General features: G+C 44.0%; 1 protein-coding gene across 1 annotated transcript in view; it reads left to right on the forward strand.

Annotated features, from left to right (window-relative positions):
• Nucleotides 1-18413, forward strand: part of LOC118382629 (ankyrin-3-like) — a gene marked incomplete at its 5' end in the record, with an annotated part of 106151 nt that overhangs the window by 28633 nt on the left and 59105 nt on the right. The window contains 7 exon segments of the mRNA XM_052500491.1: nucleotides 8634-8788; nucleotides 12233-12448; nucleotides 13495-13507; nucleotides 14565-14664; nucleotides 14666-14706; nucleotides 14708-14744; nucleotides 14746-14840. Coding sequence (XP_052356451.1) covers nucleotides 8634-8788; nucleotides 12233-12448; nucleotides 13495-13507; nucleotides 14565-14664; nucleotides 14666-14706; nucleotides 14708-14744; nucleotides 14746-14840 — 657 coding nt within the window.

Genomic DNA, 18413 nt, shown 5'->3' on the forward strand with positions numbered 1-18413 from the left:
AGTCTCCATAGTTAGACACTTCATTGAAAGAGACTGCTTATAGTCTCCATAGTTAGACACTTCATTGAAAGAGACTGCATTGAAAGAGACTGCCTATAGTCTCCATAGTTAGACACTTCACTGAAAGAGACTGCTTATAGTCTCCGTAGTTAGACACTTCATTATAGTCTCCATAGTTAGACACTTCACTGAAAGAGCTGCTTATAGTCTCCATAGTTAGACACTTCATTGAAAGAGACTGCTTATAGTCTCCATAGTTAGACACTTCATTGAAAGAGACTGCTTATAGTCTCCAGAGTTGGACACTTCATAGGAAATACTGCTTAAAGACTAAACAAAAGAACGCAGCCTCAACACAGTGATGCTAATGGTGTCTTAGAGGTAGCATCACAGAACTAGCCTCCACACAGTGATGCTAATGGTGTCGTAGAGGTAGCATCACAGAACTAGCCTCCACATAGTGATGCTAATGGTGTCTTAGAGGTAGCATCACAGAACTAGCCTCCACACAGTGATGCTAATGGTGTCTTAGAGGTAGCATCACATAACTAGCCTCCACACAGTGATGCTAATGGTGTCTTAGAGGTAGCATCACATAACTAGCCTCAACACAGTGATGCTAATGGTGTCTTAGAGGTAGCATCACATAACTAGCCTCCACACAGTGATGCTAATGGTGTCTTAGAGGTAGCATCACAGATCACTTCAGGTGTGGTCAAATGGCCATTTGTTCATGTGCTGTTTTGTAGGAATGCCAGTTTGTTGCTCATATCATCTTCTGTGTCTCTTATTGCTGCTTGGATGTGACTCAGTAAACTGCACCTTCCTAGAAAGCTCCCATGTCTAGACGATGGAGAGATGTTGGTTAGCCGAGTCCTGCAGCTGGGGCCAGCAGGGACTAAGTTTATTGGGTAGGAGGAGCATCCCTTAGAGAGACATCAGGCTATCCATGATAGATAATATAGCACCATCTCCATCACGACCATGTGATTACCACAGAGAGACATCAGGCTGTCCATGCTAGGTAATATAGCACCATCTCTATCACGACCATGTGATTACCACAGAGAGACATCAGGCTGTCCATGCTAGGTAATATAGCACCATCTCTATCACGACCATGTGATTACCACAGAGAGACATCAGGCTGTCCATGCTATAGTCCATATTCCATTGAAAGAGACTCAGGCTGTCCATGCTAGGTAATATAGCACCATCTCCTATCACGACCATGTGATTACCACAGAGAGACATCAGGCTGTCCATGCTAGGTAATATAGCACCATCTCTATCACGACCATGTGATTACCACAGAGAGACATCAGGCTGTCCATGCTAGGTAATATAGCACCATCTCCATCACGACCATGTTATTACCACAGAGAGACATCAGGCTGTCCATGCTAGGTAATATAGCACCATCTCTATCACGACCATGTGATTACCACAGAGAGACATCAGCCTGTCCATGCTAGGTAATATAGCACCATCTCCATCACGACCATGTGATTACCACAGAGAGACATCAGGCTGTCCATGCTAGGTAATATAGCACCATCTCTATCACGACCATGTGATTACCACAGAGAGACATCAGGCTGTCCATGCTAGGTAATATAGCACCATCTCTATCACGACCATGTGATTACCACAGAGAGACATCAGGTAATATAGCACCATCTCTCATCACGACCATGTGATTAAAGAGACTGTCCATGCTAGGTAATTATCACCATCTCCATCAGACCATGTGAGTTACCACATGTGAAAGAGACATCATAGTCCTCCTAGGTAATTAGCACCATCTCTTCACTGAAAGAGCTGCTTATAGTCTTCCATAGTTAGTACATGGGCATGAACTCACTGCTAGGTAATATAGCACCAGTATCCTGCTCATTGGAGCATGCTTATACTCACTGCTGACACCATAGTATCCTGCTTCTGGGCTTGATACTCACAGAGCCCAGACATCCTGCTTCCATGCTTGAGGTATATCACTGAACTGCCTCCACCAGTATCCTGCTTGTTGGGCATGATACTCACTGCTGCACCAGTATCCTGCTTGTTGGGCATGATACTCACTGCTGCACCAGTATCCTGCTTGTTGGGCTTGATACTCACTGCTGCACCAGTATCCTGCTTGTTGGGCATGATACTCACTGCTGCACCAGTATCCTGCTTGTTGGGCATGATACTCACTGCTGCACCAGTATCCTGCTTGTTGGGCTTGATACTCACTGCTGCACCAGTATCAATAGGATATGCAGTATCACTTATATGGATTTGTTCATGTGGTTATCCTTATTGATATGGTTATATGGGATATGGTTATATGGGTATATGGTTATAGGACATGGTTATATGATATGGTTATAGGATATGGTTATAGGATATGGTTATAGGATATGGTTATATGATATGGTTATATGATATGGTTATATGATATGGTTATATTATATGGTTATAGGATATGGTTATATGATATGGTTATAGGATATGGTTATATGATATGGTTATAGGATATGGTTATAGGATATGGTTATAGGATATGGTTATATGATATGGTTATAGGATATGGTTATAGGATATGGTTATAGGATATGGTTATAGGATATGGTTATAGGATATGGTTATAGGATATGGTTATAGGATATGGTTATAGGATATGGTTATATGATATGGTTATAGGATATGGTTATAGGATATGGTTATAGGATATGGTTATAGGATATGGTTATATGATATGGTTATAGGATATGGTTATAGGATATGGTTATAGGATATGGTTATATCATGCCTTCATCGCTGGTTCTTTTCCAGTTCTGTGTCATTCTGAAATCTCATGCTGGTAACTGTCACCTTCATCATGGACCAGTGATTACCACGTCAGGCTTCCATGCTTAATATAACTGCTCCATGCATCGTGTCATGTTCTAATAAATCCAGGCTTGATCGTCATGCTTCAGACTTGCTAACATGCTCCATGCATCGACCATGTCTGTTCTAATAAATCCAGCTGTCGTCATGCTTCAGACTTGTCTAACATGCTCCATGCACGACCATGTTATTCTCAATAATCCATCCAGCTGTCTAATGCTCCATGCACGTGTCTGTTCTAATAAATCACGACTTGTCTAACTGCTCCATGCATCGTGTCTGTTCTAATAAACCAGCTTATCTCGTCAGCTTCAGACTTGTCTAACTGCTCCATGCATCGTGTCTGTTCTAATAAATCCAGCTTCCACGTCAGCTTCAGACTTGTCTAACTGCTCCATGCATCGTGTCTGTTCTAATAAATCCAGCTTTCGTCAGCTTCAGACTTGTCTAACTGCTCCATGCATCGTGTCTGTTCTAATAAACCAGCTTCTCGACCATGCTTCAGACTTGTCTAGGCTGTTCCATGCAGGTAATGTCTGTTCTAATAAATCCAGCCACAGAGAGACATCAGCTTCAGACTTGTCTAACTGCTCCATGCATGTGTGTCTGTTCTAATAAATAGCACCAGCTTATCGACCATGCTTCAGACATCTAACTGCTCCATGCAGGTGTCTGTTCTAATAAACCAGCTTCTCGACATCAGCTTCATGACTTGTAATACTGCTCCATGCATCGTGTCTGTGATCTAATAAATCCAGCTTCAGTCAGCTTCAGACTTGTCTAACTGCTCCATGCATCGTGTCTGTTCTAATAAACATCAGCTTCAGACTGTCATGCTAGGTAATATAGCTTCACCACTCTCCATGCATCGTGTCTGTTCTAATAAATCCAGCTTCTCGTCAGCTTCAGACATCTAACTGCTCCATGCATCGTGTCTGTTCTAATAAATCCAGCTTCTCGTCAGCTTCAGACTTGTCTAACTGCTCCATGCATCGTGTCTGTTCTAATAAATCCAGCTTCTCGTCAGCTTCAGACTTGTCTAACTGCTCCATGCATCGTGTCTGTTCTAATAAATCCAGCATCTCGTCAGCTTCAGACTTGTTAACTGCTCCATGCATCAGTGTCTGTTCTAATAAATCCAGCACCATCGTCAGCTTCAGACTTGTCTAACTGCTCCATGCATCGTGTCTGTTCTAATAAATCCAGCTTCTCGTCAGCTTCAGACTTGATCTAACTGCTCCATGCATCAGGCTGTCTGTTCTAATAAATCCAGCACCATCTCAGCTTCAGACTTGTCTAACTGCTCCATGCATCGTGTCTGTTCTAATAAATCCAGCATCTCGTCAGCTTCAGACTTGTCTAACTGCTCCATGCATCGTGTCTGTTCTAATAAATCCAGCTTCTCGTCAGCTTCAGACTTGTCTAACTGCTCCATGCATCGTGTCTGTTCTAATAAATCCAGCTTCTATCAGCCAGACTTGTCTAACTGCTCCATGCATCGCTGTCCTGTTCTAATAAATCCACCTTCTCGTCACGACCTTCAGACTTGTCTAACTGCTCCATGCATCGTGTCTGTTCTAATAAATCCAGCTTCGTCAGCTTCAGACTTGTCTAACTGCTCCATGCATCAGGTGTCTGTTCTAATAAACCATCTCTCAGCTTCAGACTTGTCTAACTGCTCCATGCATCAGGCTGTCTGTTCTAATAAATCCAGCACCATCGTCAGCTTCAGACTTGTCTAACTGCTCCATGCATCGTGTCTGTTCTAATAAATCCAGCTCTTGTCAGACCATGATTGTTCACAGATAGACATCAGGCTGTCCATGCTCCATGCATCGTGTCTGTTCTAATAAATCCAGCTGTCGTCAGCTTCAGACTTGTCAACTGCTCCATGCATCGTGTCTGTTCTAATAAATCCAGCTGTCGTCAGCTTCAGACTTGTCTAACTGCTCCATGCATCGTGTCTGTTCTAATAAACCAGCTGTCAGCTTCAGACTTGTCTAACTGCTCCATGCACCGTGTCTGTTCTAATAAATCAGCTTCTCGTCATGCTTCAGACTTCCATCTAACTGCTCCATGCATCGTGTCTGTTCTAATAAATCCAGCTTCTCGTCATGCTTCAGACTTATCTAACTGCTCCATGCATCGTGTCTGTTCTAATAAATCCAGCTTCTCGTCAGCTTCAGACTTGTCTAACTGCTCCATGCATCGTGTCTGTTCTAATAAACCAGCTTCCGTCAGCTTCAGACTTGTCTAACTGCTCCATGCATCGTGTCTGTTCTAATAAATCCAGCTTCTCGTCAGCTTCAGACTTGTCAACTGCTCCATGCATCGTGTCTGTTCTAATAAATCCAGCTTCTCGTCAGCTTCAGACTTGTCTAACTGCTCCATGCATCGTGTCTGTTCTAATAAATCCAGCTTCTCGTCAGCTTCAGACTTGTCTAACTGCTCCATGCATCGTGTCTGTTCTAATAAATCCAGCTTCTCGTCACTTGCTTGCACCAGATCCTGTTGTTCTAGGTAATATCACTGCTTCCATGCATCGTGTCTGTTCTAATAAATCCAGCTCGTCAGCTTCAGACTTGTCTAACTGCTCCATGCATGCATCGTGTCTGTTCTAATAAATCCAGCTTGTCGTCAGCTTCAGACTTGTCTAACTGCTCCATGCATCGTGTCTGTTCTAATACTCACTGCTGCACCAGCTTGTTCATGATACTCACTGCTGCACCAGTATCCAGCTTCAGACTTGTCTAACTGCTCCATGCATCGTGTCTGTTCTAATAAATCCAGCTTCTGTCAGCTTCAGACTTGTCTGATACTTCAGACTGCTGCTCCATGCATCGTGTCTGTTCTAATAAATCCAGCTTCTCGTCAGCTTCAGATCCTAACTGCTCCATGCATGATGTCTGTTCTAATAAACCAGCTTCTCGTCAGCTTCAGACTTGTCTAACTGCTCCATGCATCGTGTCTGTTCTAATAAATCCAGCTTCTCGTCAGCTTCAGACTTGTCTAACTGCTCCATGCATCGTGTCTGTTCTAATAAATCCAGCTTCTCGTCAGCTTCAGACTTGATCTAACTGCTCCATGCATCGTGTCTGTTCTAATAAATCCAGCTTCTCGTCAGCTTCAGACTTGTCTAACTCACTGCTCCATGCATCGTGTCTGTTCTAATAAATCCAGCTTCTCGTCAGCTTCAGACTTGTCTAACTGCTCCATGCATCGTGTCTGTTCTAATAAATCCAGCTTCTCGTCAGCTTCAGACTTGTCTAACTGCTCCATGCTAATAAATCAGTGTCTGTTCTAATAAATCCAGCTTCTCGTCAGCTTCAGACTTGTCTAACTGCTCCATGCATCGTGTCTGTTCTAATAAATCCAGCTTCTCGTCAGCTTCAGACTTGTCTAACTGCTCCATGCATCGTGTCTGTTCTAATAAATCCAGCTTCTCGTCAGCTTCAGACTTGTCTAACTGCTCCATGCATCGTGTCTGTTCTAATAAATCCAGCTTCTCGTCAGCTTCAGACTTGTCTAACTGCTCCATGCATCGTGTCTGTTCTAATAAATCCAGCTTCTCGTCAGCTTCAGACTTGTCTAACTGCTCCATGCATCGTGTCTGTTCTAATAAATCCAGCTTCTCGTCAGCTTCAGACTTGTCTAACTGCTCCATGCATCGTGTCTGTTCTAATAAATCCAGCTTCTCGTCAGCTTCAGACTTGTCTAACTGCTCCATGCATCGTGTCTGTTCTAATAAATCCAGCTTCTCGTCAGCTTCAGACTTGTCTAACTGCTCCATGCATCGTGTCTGTTCTAATAAATCCAGCTTCTCGTCAGCTTCAGACTTGTCTAACTGCTCCATGCATCGTGTCTGTTCTAATAAATCCAGCTTCTCGTCAGCTTCAGACTTGTCTAACTGCTCCATGCATCGTGTCTGTTCTAATAAATCCAGCTTCTCGTCAGCTTCAGACTTGTCTAACTGCTCCATGCATCGTGTCTGTTCTAATAAATCCAGCTTCTCGTCAGCTTCAGACTTGTCTAACTGCTCCATGCATCGTGTCTGTTCTAATAAATCCAGCTTCTCGTCAGCTTCAGACTTGTCTAACTGCTCCATGCATCGTGTCTGTTCTAATAAATCCAGCTTCAGACTCGTCAGCTTCAGACTTGTCTAACTGCTCCATGCATCAGACTTGTCTAACTGCTCCATCTGTTCTAATAAATCCAGCTTCTCGTCAGCTTCAGACTTGTCTAACTGCTCCATGCATCGTGTCTGTTCTAATAAATCCAGCTTCGTCAGCTTCAGACTTGTCTAACTGCTCCATGCATCGTGTCTGTTCTAATAAATCCAGCTTCTCGTCAGCTTCAGACTTGTCTAACTGCTCCATGCATCGTGTCTGTTCTAATAAATCCAGCTTTCGTCAGCTTCAGACTTGTCTAACTGCTCCATGCATCGTGTCTGTTCTAATAAATCCAGCTTCTCGTCAGCTTCAGACTTGTCTAACTGCTCCATGCATCGTGTCTGTTCTAATAAATCCAGCTTCTCGTCAGCTTCAGACTTGTCTAACTGCTCCATGCATCGTGTCTGTTCTAATAAATCCAGCTTCTCGTCAGCTTCAGACTTGTCTAACTGCTCCATGCATCGTGTCTGTTCTAATAAATCCAGCTTCTCGTCAGCTTCAGACTTGTCTAACTGCTCCATGCATCGTGTCTGTTCTAATAAATCCAGCTTCTCGTCAGCTTCAGACTTGTCTAACTGCTCCATGCATCGTGTCTGTTCTAATAAATCCAGCTTCGTCAGCTTCAGACTTGTCTAACTGCTCCATGCATCGTGTCTGTTCTAATAAATCCAGCTTCTCGTCAGCTTCAGACTTGTCTAACTGCTCCATGCATCGTGTCTGTTCTAATAAATCCAGCTTCTCGTCAGCTTCAGACTTGTCTAACTGCTCCATGCATCGTGTCTGTTCTAATAAATCCAGCTTCTCGTCAGCTTCAGACTTGTCTAACTGCTCCATGCATCGTGTCTGTTCTAATAAATCCAGCTTCTCGTCAGCTTCAGACTTGTCTAACTGCTCCATGCATCGTGTCTGTTCTAATAAATCCAGCTTCTCGTCAGCTTCAGACTTGTCTAACTGCTCCATGCATCGTGTCTGTTCTAATAAATCCAGCTTCTCGTCAGCTTCAGACTTGTCTAACTGCTCCATGACTTGTCTAACTGCTCCATGCATCGTGTCTGTTCTAATAAATCCAGCTTCTCGTCAGCTTCAGACTTGTCTAACTGCTCCATGCATCGTGTCTGTTCTAATAAATCCAGCTTCTCGTCAGCTTCAGACTTGTCTAACTGCTCCATGCATCGTGTCTGTTCTAATAAATCCAGCTTCTCGTCAGCTTCAGACTTGTCTAACTGCTCCATGCATCGTGTCTGTTCTAATAAATCCAGCTTCTCGTCAGCTTCAGACTTGTCTAACTGCTCCATGCATCGTGTCTGTTCTAATAAATCCAGCTCATTGACATATGTTCCCGTTCCGTTACAGACGAAACCATGAAAGTCTTTCAGGTCTATTTGCTCTGCATGTGCACCTCCCATCCTCATCTTCAATACCTCTCCAACAATAAGATATGAGTATAGAAGTCATGTGACATCATACCAACGGCATCTTCACCTCTCCTCTGTCATCCCAGTCGGCTCAGGAGGGGCGGCCATATTGGGGCTGTAGTGTTGTAGTTTGTGTGTAACCACTGAGAAAGCCCTGTGGTTCCCCCTACAGCCCTGTGATCGTGGAGATCCCCCATTTTGGCTCTATGAGGGGGAAGGAGAGGGAGCTGATCATGCTGAGGAGTGAGAATGGAGAGACCTGGAAGGAACATCAGTACGACTGCAAGACAGATGACCTCAATGAGCTGCTCAACGGCATGGATGAAGGTATGGACTATATTATAGGACTATCATTGAGATGGATGACAGTATCGACTTTTATCTACCTCCACAGAGCTGGACAGTTCAGTGTAATAATCATTCTGTTGTCTCTTCCTCCACAGAGCTGGACAGTTCAGTGTAATAATCATTCTGTTGTCTCTTCCTCCACAGAGCTGGACAGTTCAGTGTAATAATCATTCTGTTGTCTCTTCCTCCACAGAGCTGGACAGTTCAGTGTAATAATCATTCTGTTGTCTCTTCCTCCACAGAGCTGGACAGTTCAGTGTAATAATCATTCTGTTGTCTCTACCTCCACAGAGCTGGACAATTTAGTGTAATAATCATTCTGTTGTCTCTTCCTCCACAGAGCTGGACAGTTCAGTGTAATAATCATTCTGTTGTCTCTTCCTCCACAGAGCTGGACAGTTCAGTGTAATAATCATTCTGTTGTCTCTTCCTCCACAGAGCTGGACAGTTCAGTGTAATAATCATTCTGTTGTCTCTTCCTCCACAGAGCTGGACAGTTCAGTGTAATAATCATTCTGTTGTCTCTACCTCCACAGAGCTGGACAGTTCATTCTGTTGTCTCTAATAATCATTCTGTAATAATCATTCTGTTGTCTCTACCTCCACAGAGCTGGACAGTTCAGTGTAATAATCATTCTGTTGTCTCTTCCTCCACAGAGCTGGACAGTTCAGTGTAATAATCATTCTGTTGTCTCTTCCTCCACAGAGCTGGACAGTTCAGTGTAATAATCATTCTGTTGTCTCTTCCTCCACAGAGCTGGACAGTTCAGTGTAATAATCATTCTGTTGTCTCTTCCTCCACAGAGCTGGACAATAATCATTCTGTTGTCTCTTCCTCCACAGAGCTGGACAGTTCAGTGTAATAATCATTCTGTTGTCTCTTCCTCCACAGAGCTGGACAGTTCAGTGTAATAATCATTCTGTTGTCTCTTTCTGTTCAGTGTTAATCATTCTGTTGTCTCTTCCTCCACAGAGCTGGACAGTTCAGTGTAATAATCATTCTGTTGTCTCTTCCTCCACAGAGCTGGACAGTTCAGTGTAATAATCATTCTGTTGTCTCTTCCTCCACAGAGCTGGACAGTTCAGTGTAATAATCATTCTGTTGTCTCTTCCTCCACAGAGCTGGACAGTTCAGTGTAATAATCATTCTGTTGTCTCTTCCTCCACAGAGCTGGACAGCTCAGTGTAATAATCATTCTGTTGTCTCTTCCTCCACAGAGCTGGACAGTTCAGTGTAATAATCATTCTGTTGTCTCTTCCTCCACAGAGCTGGACAGTTCAGTGTAATAATCATTCTGTTGTCTCTTCCTCCACAGAGCTGGACAGTTCAGTGTAATAATCATTCTGTTGTCTCTTCCTCCACAGAGCTGGACAGCTCAGTGTAATAATCATTCTGTTGTCTCTTCCTCCACAGAGCTGGACAGTTCAGTGTAATAATCATTCTGTTGTCTCTTCCTCCACAGAGCTGGACAGTTCAGTGTAATAATCATTCTGTTGTCTCTTCCTCCACAGAGCTGGACAGTTCAGTGTAATAATCATTCTGTTGTCTCTTCCTCCACAGAGCTGGACAGCTCAGTGTAATAATCATTCTGTTGTCTCTTCCTCCACAGAGCTGGACAGTTCAGTGTAATAATCATTCTGTTGTCTCTTCCTCCACAGAGCTGGACAGTTCAGTGTAATAATCATTCTGTTGTCTCTTCCTCCACAGAGCTGGACAGTTCAGTGTAATAATCATTCTGTTGTCTCTTCCTCCACAGAGCTGGACAGTTCAGTGTAATAATCATTCTGTTGTCTCTTCCTCCACAGAGCTGGACAGTTCAGTGTAATAATCATTCTGTTGTCTCTTCCTCCACAGAGCTGGACAGTTCAGTGTAATAATCATTCTGTTGTCTCTTCCTCCACAGAGCTGGACAGTTCAGTGTAATAATCATTCTGTTGTCTCTTCCTCCACAGAGCTGGACAGTTCAGTGTAATAATCATTCTGTTGTCTCTTCCTCCACAGAGCTGGACAGTTCAGTGTAATAATCATTCTGTTGTCTCTTCCTCCACAGAGCTGGACAGTTCAGTGTAATAATCATTCTGTTGTCTCTTCCTCCACAGAGCTGGACAGTTCAGTGTAATAATCATTCTGTTGTCTCTTCCTCCACAGAGCTGGACAGTTCAGTGTAATAATCATTCTGTTGTCTCTTCCTCCACAGAGCTGGACAGTTCAGTGTAATAATCATTCTGTTGTCTCTTCCTCCACAGAGCTGGACAGTTCAGTGTAATAATCATTCTGTTGTCTCTTCCTCCACAGAGCTGGACAGTTCAGTGTAATAATCATTCTGTTGTCTCTTCCTCCACAGAGCTGGACAGTTCAGTGTAATAATCATTCTGTTGTCTCTTCCTCCACAGAGCTGGACAGTTCAGTGTAATAATCATTCTGTTGTCTCTTCCTCCACAGAGCTGGACAGTTCAGTGTAATAATCATTCTGTTGTCTCTTCCTCCACAGAGCTGGACAGTTCAGTGTAATAATCATTCTGTTGTCTCTTCCTCCACAGAGCTGGACAGTTCAGTGTAATAATCATTCTGTTGTCTCTTCCTCCACAGAGCTGGACAGTTCAGTGTAATAATCATTCTGTTGTCTCTTCCTCCACAGAGCTGGACAGTTCAGTGTAATAATCATTCTGTTGTCTCTTCCTCCACAGAGCTGGACAGTTCAGTGTAATAATCATTCTGTTGTCTCTTCCTCCACAGAGCTGGACAGTTCAGTGTAATAATCATTCTGTTGTCTCTTCCTCCACAGAGCTGGACAGTTCAGTGTAATAATCATTCTGTTGTCTCTTCCTCCACAGAGCTGGACAGTTCAGTGTAATAATCATTCTGTTGTCTCTTCCTCCACAGAGCTGGACAGTTCAGTGTAATAATCATTCTGTTGTCTCTTCCTCCACAGAGCTGGACAGTTCAGTGTAATAATCATTCTGTTGTCTCTTCCTCCACAGAGCTGGACAGTTCAGTGTAATAATCATTCTGTTGTCTCTTCCTCCACAGAGCTGGACAGTTCAGTGTAATAATCATTCTGTTGTCTCTTCCTCCACAGAGCTGGACAGTTCAGTGTAATAATCATTCTGTTGTCTCTTCCTCCACAGAGCTGGACAGTTCAGTGTAATAATCATTCTGTTGTCTCTTCCTCCACAGAGCTGGACAGTTCAGTGTAATAATCATTCTGTTGTCTCTACCTCCACAGAGCTGGACAGTTCAGTGTAATAATCATTCTGTTGTCTCTTCCTCCACAGAGCTGGACAGTTCAGTGTAATAATCATTCTGTTGTCTCTACCTCCACAGAGCTGGACAGTTCAGTGTAATAATCATTCTGTTGTCTCTTCCTCCACAGAGCTGGACAGTTCAGTGTAATAATCATTCTGTTGTCTCTTCCTCCACAGAGCTGGACAGCGCCAAGGACCTGGAGAAGAAGCGTATATGTCGCATCATCACCAAGGATTTCCCACAGTACTTTGCGGTGGTGTCTCGTATCAGACAGGAGAGCAGCCAGATGGGCCCTGAGGGAGGAGTCCTCTCCAGCCTGACACTTCCATTGGTCCAGGCCTCCTTCCCAGAGGGGGCGCTCACCAAGAAGATACGCGTGGGACTGCAGGTTAGTCTGGTCACAGTGCTGAACTGTTCTGAGAACAGGTTAACCGTCACACTGTACCTGAACTGTTCTGAGAACAGGTTAACCATCACACTGTACCTGAACTGTTCTGAGAACAGGTTAACCATCACACTGTACCTGAACTGTTCTGAGAACAGGTTAACCGTCATACTGTACCTGAACTGTTCTGAGAACAGGTTAACCGTCATACTGTACCTGAACTGTTCTGAGAACAGGTTAACCATCATACTGTACCTGAACTGTTCTGAGAACAGGTTAACCGTCATACTGTACCTGAACTGTTCTGAGAACAGGTTAACCATCATACTGTACCTGAACTGTTCTGAGAACAGGTTAACCATCACACTGTACCTGAACTGTTCTGAGAACAGGTTAACCATCACACTGTACCTGAACTGTTCTGAGAACAGGTTAACCGTCATACTGTACCTGAACTGTTCTGAGAACAGGTTAACCATCATACTGTACCTGAACTGTTCTGAGAACAGGTTAACCATCATACTGTACCTGAACTGTTCTGAGAACAGGTAAACCATCACACTGTACCTGAACTGTTCTGAGAACAGGTTAACCATCACACTGTACCTGAACTGTTCTGAGAACATTTAACCGTCACACTGTACCTGAACTGTTCTGAGACACAGTAGAACCAGTCATACAATAGTACCTAAACTGTTCTGAGAACAGGTTACTTACCATCCACTGTACCTGGGGAACTGTTCTGAGAACAGGTTAACCATCTGTCCTGTACCTGAACTGTTCTGAGAACAGGTTAACTGGGCTGAGCGGGAACTGTACTTCCTCAGTGGTAGGGAGGCTGAGCACCTGAACTGTTCTGAGAACAGGTACTGAACCGTTCACACTGTACCTGAACTGTTCTGGAAGCCAGTGGAGAGAATTACCTGAGAGAACTTGGGAAGGTTGAACATTGTACTAGGCTGCACTGTTCTGATGAAGGGGTTAATGGCCTTCAGGGACCAGGCAACCTGCATAGTGACGGGAGATGACAGGAAGTTAACCCTTCACCATGAGGCCCGGTCCCTGAACTGTGTCTGAGAGGGGGTTGAACCTCAGGAACGGGCCACCTGAACTGCCCAATGAGAACGACAGGGTGTTGTCCAGGATCACGCCACTAGGTTCTTAGCGCTCTGGGAGGAGGACACAATGGAGTTTCAACCGTGATGGCAATGATCATGGAAGGGTCTCCTTCCCCGGGAGGAAGAGCAGCTACCGTCTTGCCAGGTAGCCTGACTGTGATCCTTCATACCACATGTGTCTGCCAGGCAGAGACTGTGCTCCTGCCACCTGGTTCTGAGGTAAGATTAACTGTGTCCTTCTGCTACCAATGTCTAGGAGTAAGACATGTGAGGTTATGACAGAGCCAATGACTCTGCCAGAAGTAGGAGACCAGAACAGACTCCTGGGGACACCAATGTCTCTGTGAGGAGACAGTTCTCCTTCACTACCAATGTCTCTGCCAGGTAAGACTGTGTCTCCTTCACGCCAATGTCTCTGCCAGGTAAGAGGAGGTCTCCTTCACAGTACTGGCAGCCGATGTCTAGACTGATGAGAGCAGAGGAGAGAGAGTTCAGGTGCGGAACCAATGTCTCTGATAAAGGTAAGACTGTCTCTTCACTGAATGTCTCTGCCAGGTAAGACTGTGTCTCCTTCACTACCAATGTCTCTGCCAGGTAAGACTGTGTCTCCTTCACGTACCAATGTTCTGAGAGGTAAGACTGTACTGGTCACTACCAATGTTCTGCAGAGGGATTGACTGTAGGTTTTTTCAGAACCAATGTCTCTTGAGGTAAGACTGTGCCAGCGGTCCTTGATGACCAATGTCTCTGCCAGGGAGACAGGTTAACCATCATACTGTACCTGAACTGTTCTGAGAACAGGTTAACCATCATACTTCACTACCAACTGTTCTGAGAACAGGTTAAGATCATACTGTACCTGAACTGTTCTGAGAACAGGTTAACCAGGTCACACTGTACCTGAACTGTTCTGAGAACAGGTTAACCATCATACTGTACCTGAACTGTTCTGAGAATTATGAACTTGATGAACTTCGATTCTGATTGGTTCTAGGCCAATGTCTCTGACATGGTGAAGAAGATCCTTGGTAACCGGGCAACATTCAGCCCCATAGTGACGGTCTGACGCAGGAAGTTCCACAAACCCATCACCATGTCGATCCCAGGTCCCGCCCTTGTCAGGGGAGGGGTTCAATGGCTACAAGGGAGTCCACCCTCTGCCTGAGGTTGCTATGCAGCATCACCGAACGGAACCTCTCCTGCCCAATGGGAGGACATCACTGGGACCATGTCTCTGCCAGGTCAAGACTGTGTCTCCTTCACTACCAATGTCTCTGCCAGGTAAGACTGTCTCCTTCACTACCAATGTCTCTGCCAGGTAAGACTGTCTCCTTCACTACCAATGTCTCTGCCAGGTAAGACTGTCTCCTTCACTACCAATGTCTCTGCCAGGTAAGACTGACTCCTTCACTACCAATGTCTCTGCCAGGTAAGACTGTCTCCTTCACTACCAATGTCTCTGCCAGGTAAGACTGTGTCTCCTTCATTACCAATGTCTCTGCCAGGTAAGACTGACTCCTTCACTACCAATGTCTCTGCCAGGTAAGACTGTGTCTCCTTCACTACCAATGTCTCTGCCAGGTAAGACTGTCTCCTTCACTACAAATGTTTCTGCCAGGTAAGACTCAGTGACTCCTTCACTACCAATGTCTCTGCCAGGTAAGACTGTGTCTCCTTCACTACCAATGTCTCTGCCAGGTAAGACTCAGTGTCTCCTTCACTACCAATGTCTCTGCCAGGTAAGACTCAGTGTCTCCTTCACTACCAATGTCTCTGCCAGGTAAGACTGTGTTCCTTCACTACCAATGTCTCTGCCAGGTAAGACTCACTCCTTCACTACCAATGACTGCCAGGTAAGACTCAGTGTTATTATACTACCAATGTCTGAGGTAGGTAAGACTGTGTCTCCTTCACTACCAATGTCTCTGCCAGGTAAGACTCAGTCTCCTTCACTACCAATGTCTCTGCCAGGTAAGACTGTGTTCCTTCACTACCAATGTCTCTGCCAGGTAAGACTGTGTCTATTATACTACCAGATGTCTCTGCCAGGTAAGACTGTGTTTTATACTTCACTACCAATGTCTCTGCCAGGTAAGACTGTGTCTGAGGTATTCACTACCAATGTCTCTTCAGGTAATACTGCCAATGACATGAGGTAAGACTGTGTCTCCTATACTACCAGATGTCTCTGCCAGGTAAGACTTATCTCCTTACTGCCAATGTCTCTGCCAGGTATTCTCAGTGTTATTATACTACCAGATGTCTCTGCCAGGTAAGACTGTGTTCCTTCATACCAATGTCTCTGCCAGGTAAGACTGTGTCTATTATACTGCCAATGTCTCATGCCAGGTAAGACTCAGTGTTCCTTATACTACCAATGACTGCCAGGTAGACTGTGTCTCCTTATACTACAGATGTCATGAGGTAATTCTCAGTGTTCCTTATACTACAATGACTCTGCCAGGTAGACTGTGTCCTTACGAACAATGACATGCCAGGTAAGACTGTGTTCCTTACTACCAGATGACAGGAGGTATTCTCAGTGTTATTATACTACAGATGACATGAGGTATTCTGTGTTATTATACTACCAGATGACATGAGGTATTCTCAGTGTTATTATACTACAGATGACATGAGGTATTCTCAGTGTTATTATACTACAGATGACATGAGGTAGACTCAGTGTTATTATACTACAGATGACATGAGGTATTCTCAGTGTTATTATACTATAGATGACATGAGGTATTCTCAGTGTTATTATACTACAGATGACATGAGGTATTCTCAGTGTTATTATACTACAGATGACATGAGGTATTCTCAGTGTTATTATACTACAGATGACATGAGGTATTCTCAGTGTTATTATACTACAGATGACATGAGGTATTCTCAGTGTTATTATACTACAGATGACATGAGGTATTCTCAGTGTTATTATACTACAGATGACATGAGGTATTCTCAGTGTTATTATACTACAGATGACATGAGGTATTCTCAGTGTTATTATACTACAGATGACATGAGGTATTCTCAGTGTTATTATACTATAGATGACATGAGGTATTCTCAGTGTTATTATACTACAGATGACATGAGGTATTCTCAGTGTTATTATACTATAGATGACATGAGGTATTCTCAGTGTTATTATACTATAGATGACATGAGGTATTCTCAGTGTTATTATACTACAGATGACATGAGGTATTCTCAGTGTTATTATACTATAGATGACATGAGGTATTCTCAGTGTTATTATACTACAGATGACATGAGGTATTCTCAGTGTTATTATACTACAGATGACATGAGGTATTCTCAGTGTTATTATACTACAGATGACATGAGGTATTCTCAGTGTTATTATACTATAGATGACATGAGGTATTCTCAGTGTTATTATACTACAGATGACATGAGGTATTCAGTGTTATTATACTATAGATGACATGAGGTATTCTCAGTGTTATTATACTATAGATGACATGAGGTATTCTCAGTGTTATTATACTATAGATGACATGAGGTATTCTCAGTGTTATTATACTGTAGATGACATGAGGTATTCTCAGGTTATTATACTACAGATGACATGAGGTATTCTCAGTGTTATTATACTACAGATGACATGAGGTATTCTCAGTGTTATTATACTACAGATGACATGAGGTATTCTCAGTGTTATTATACTATAGATGACATATTATTTATTATTATACTATATTATGAGGTATTCTCAGTGTTATTATACTACAGATGACATGAGGTATTCTCAGTGTTATTATACTACAGATGACATGATGTAATCTCAGTGTTATTATACTACAGATGGCATGAGGTATTCTCAGTGTTATTATACTACAGATGACATGAGGTATTCTCAGTGTTATTATACTATAGATGACATGAGGTATTCTCAGTGTTATTATACTACATTTACTGACTGTTCTACTGGATGTCATAAGGTGAATGCACCAATTTGTAAGTCGCTCTGGATAAGAGCGTCTGCTAAATGACTTAAATGTAAATGTAATGTAAAATTTACATTACATTTAAGTCATTTAGCAGACGCTCTTATCCAGAGCGACTTACAAATTGGTGCATGCACCTTATGACAACCAGTGGAACAGCCACTTGCATCTAAATCTTGTTGGGGGGAGAGAGGGGGGTGAGAAGGATTACTTACCCTTACTTACCCTATCCTAGGTATTCCTTGAAGAGGTGGGGTTTCAGGTGTCTCCGGAAGGTGGTGATTGACTCCGCTGTCCTGGCGTCGTGAGGGAGTTTGTTCCACCATTGGGGGGACAGAGCAGCGAACAGTTTTGACTGGGCTGAGCGGGAACTGTACTTCCTCAGTGGTAGGGAGGCGAGCAGGCCAGAGGTGGATGAACGCAGTGCCCTTGTTTGGGTGTAGGGCCTGATCAGAGCCTGGAGGTACTGAGGTGCCGTTCCCCTCACAGCTCCGTAGGCGAGCACCATGGTCTTGTAGCGGATGCGAGCTTCAACTGGAAGCCAGTGGAGAGAGCGGAGGAGCGGGGTGACGTGAGAGAACTTGGGAAGGTTGAACACCAGACGGGCTGCGGCGTTCTGGATGAGTTGTAGGGGTTTAATGGCACAGGCAGGGAGCCCAGCCAACAGCGAGTTGCAGTAATCAAGACGGGAGATGACAAGTGCCTGGATTAGGACCTGCGCCGCTTCCTGTGTGAGGCAGGGTCGTACTCTGCGGATGTTGTAGAGCATGAACCTACAGGAACGGGACACCGCCTTGATGTTAGTTGAGAACGTCAGGGTGTTGTCCAGGATCACGCCAAGGTTCTTAGCGCTCTGGGAGGAGGACACAAT

The sequence above is a fragment of the Oncorhynchus keta genome, unplaced genomic scaffold, assembly GCF_023373465.1.
Source record: "Oncorhynchus keta strain PuntledgeMale-10-30-2019 unplaced genomic scaffold, Oket_V2 Un_contig_10774_pilon_pilon, whole genome shotgun sequence".
Classification (NCBI taxonomy): Eukaryota; Metazoa; Chordata; class Actinopteri; order Salmoniformes; family Salmonidae; genus Oncorhynchus; species Oncorhynchus keta.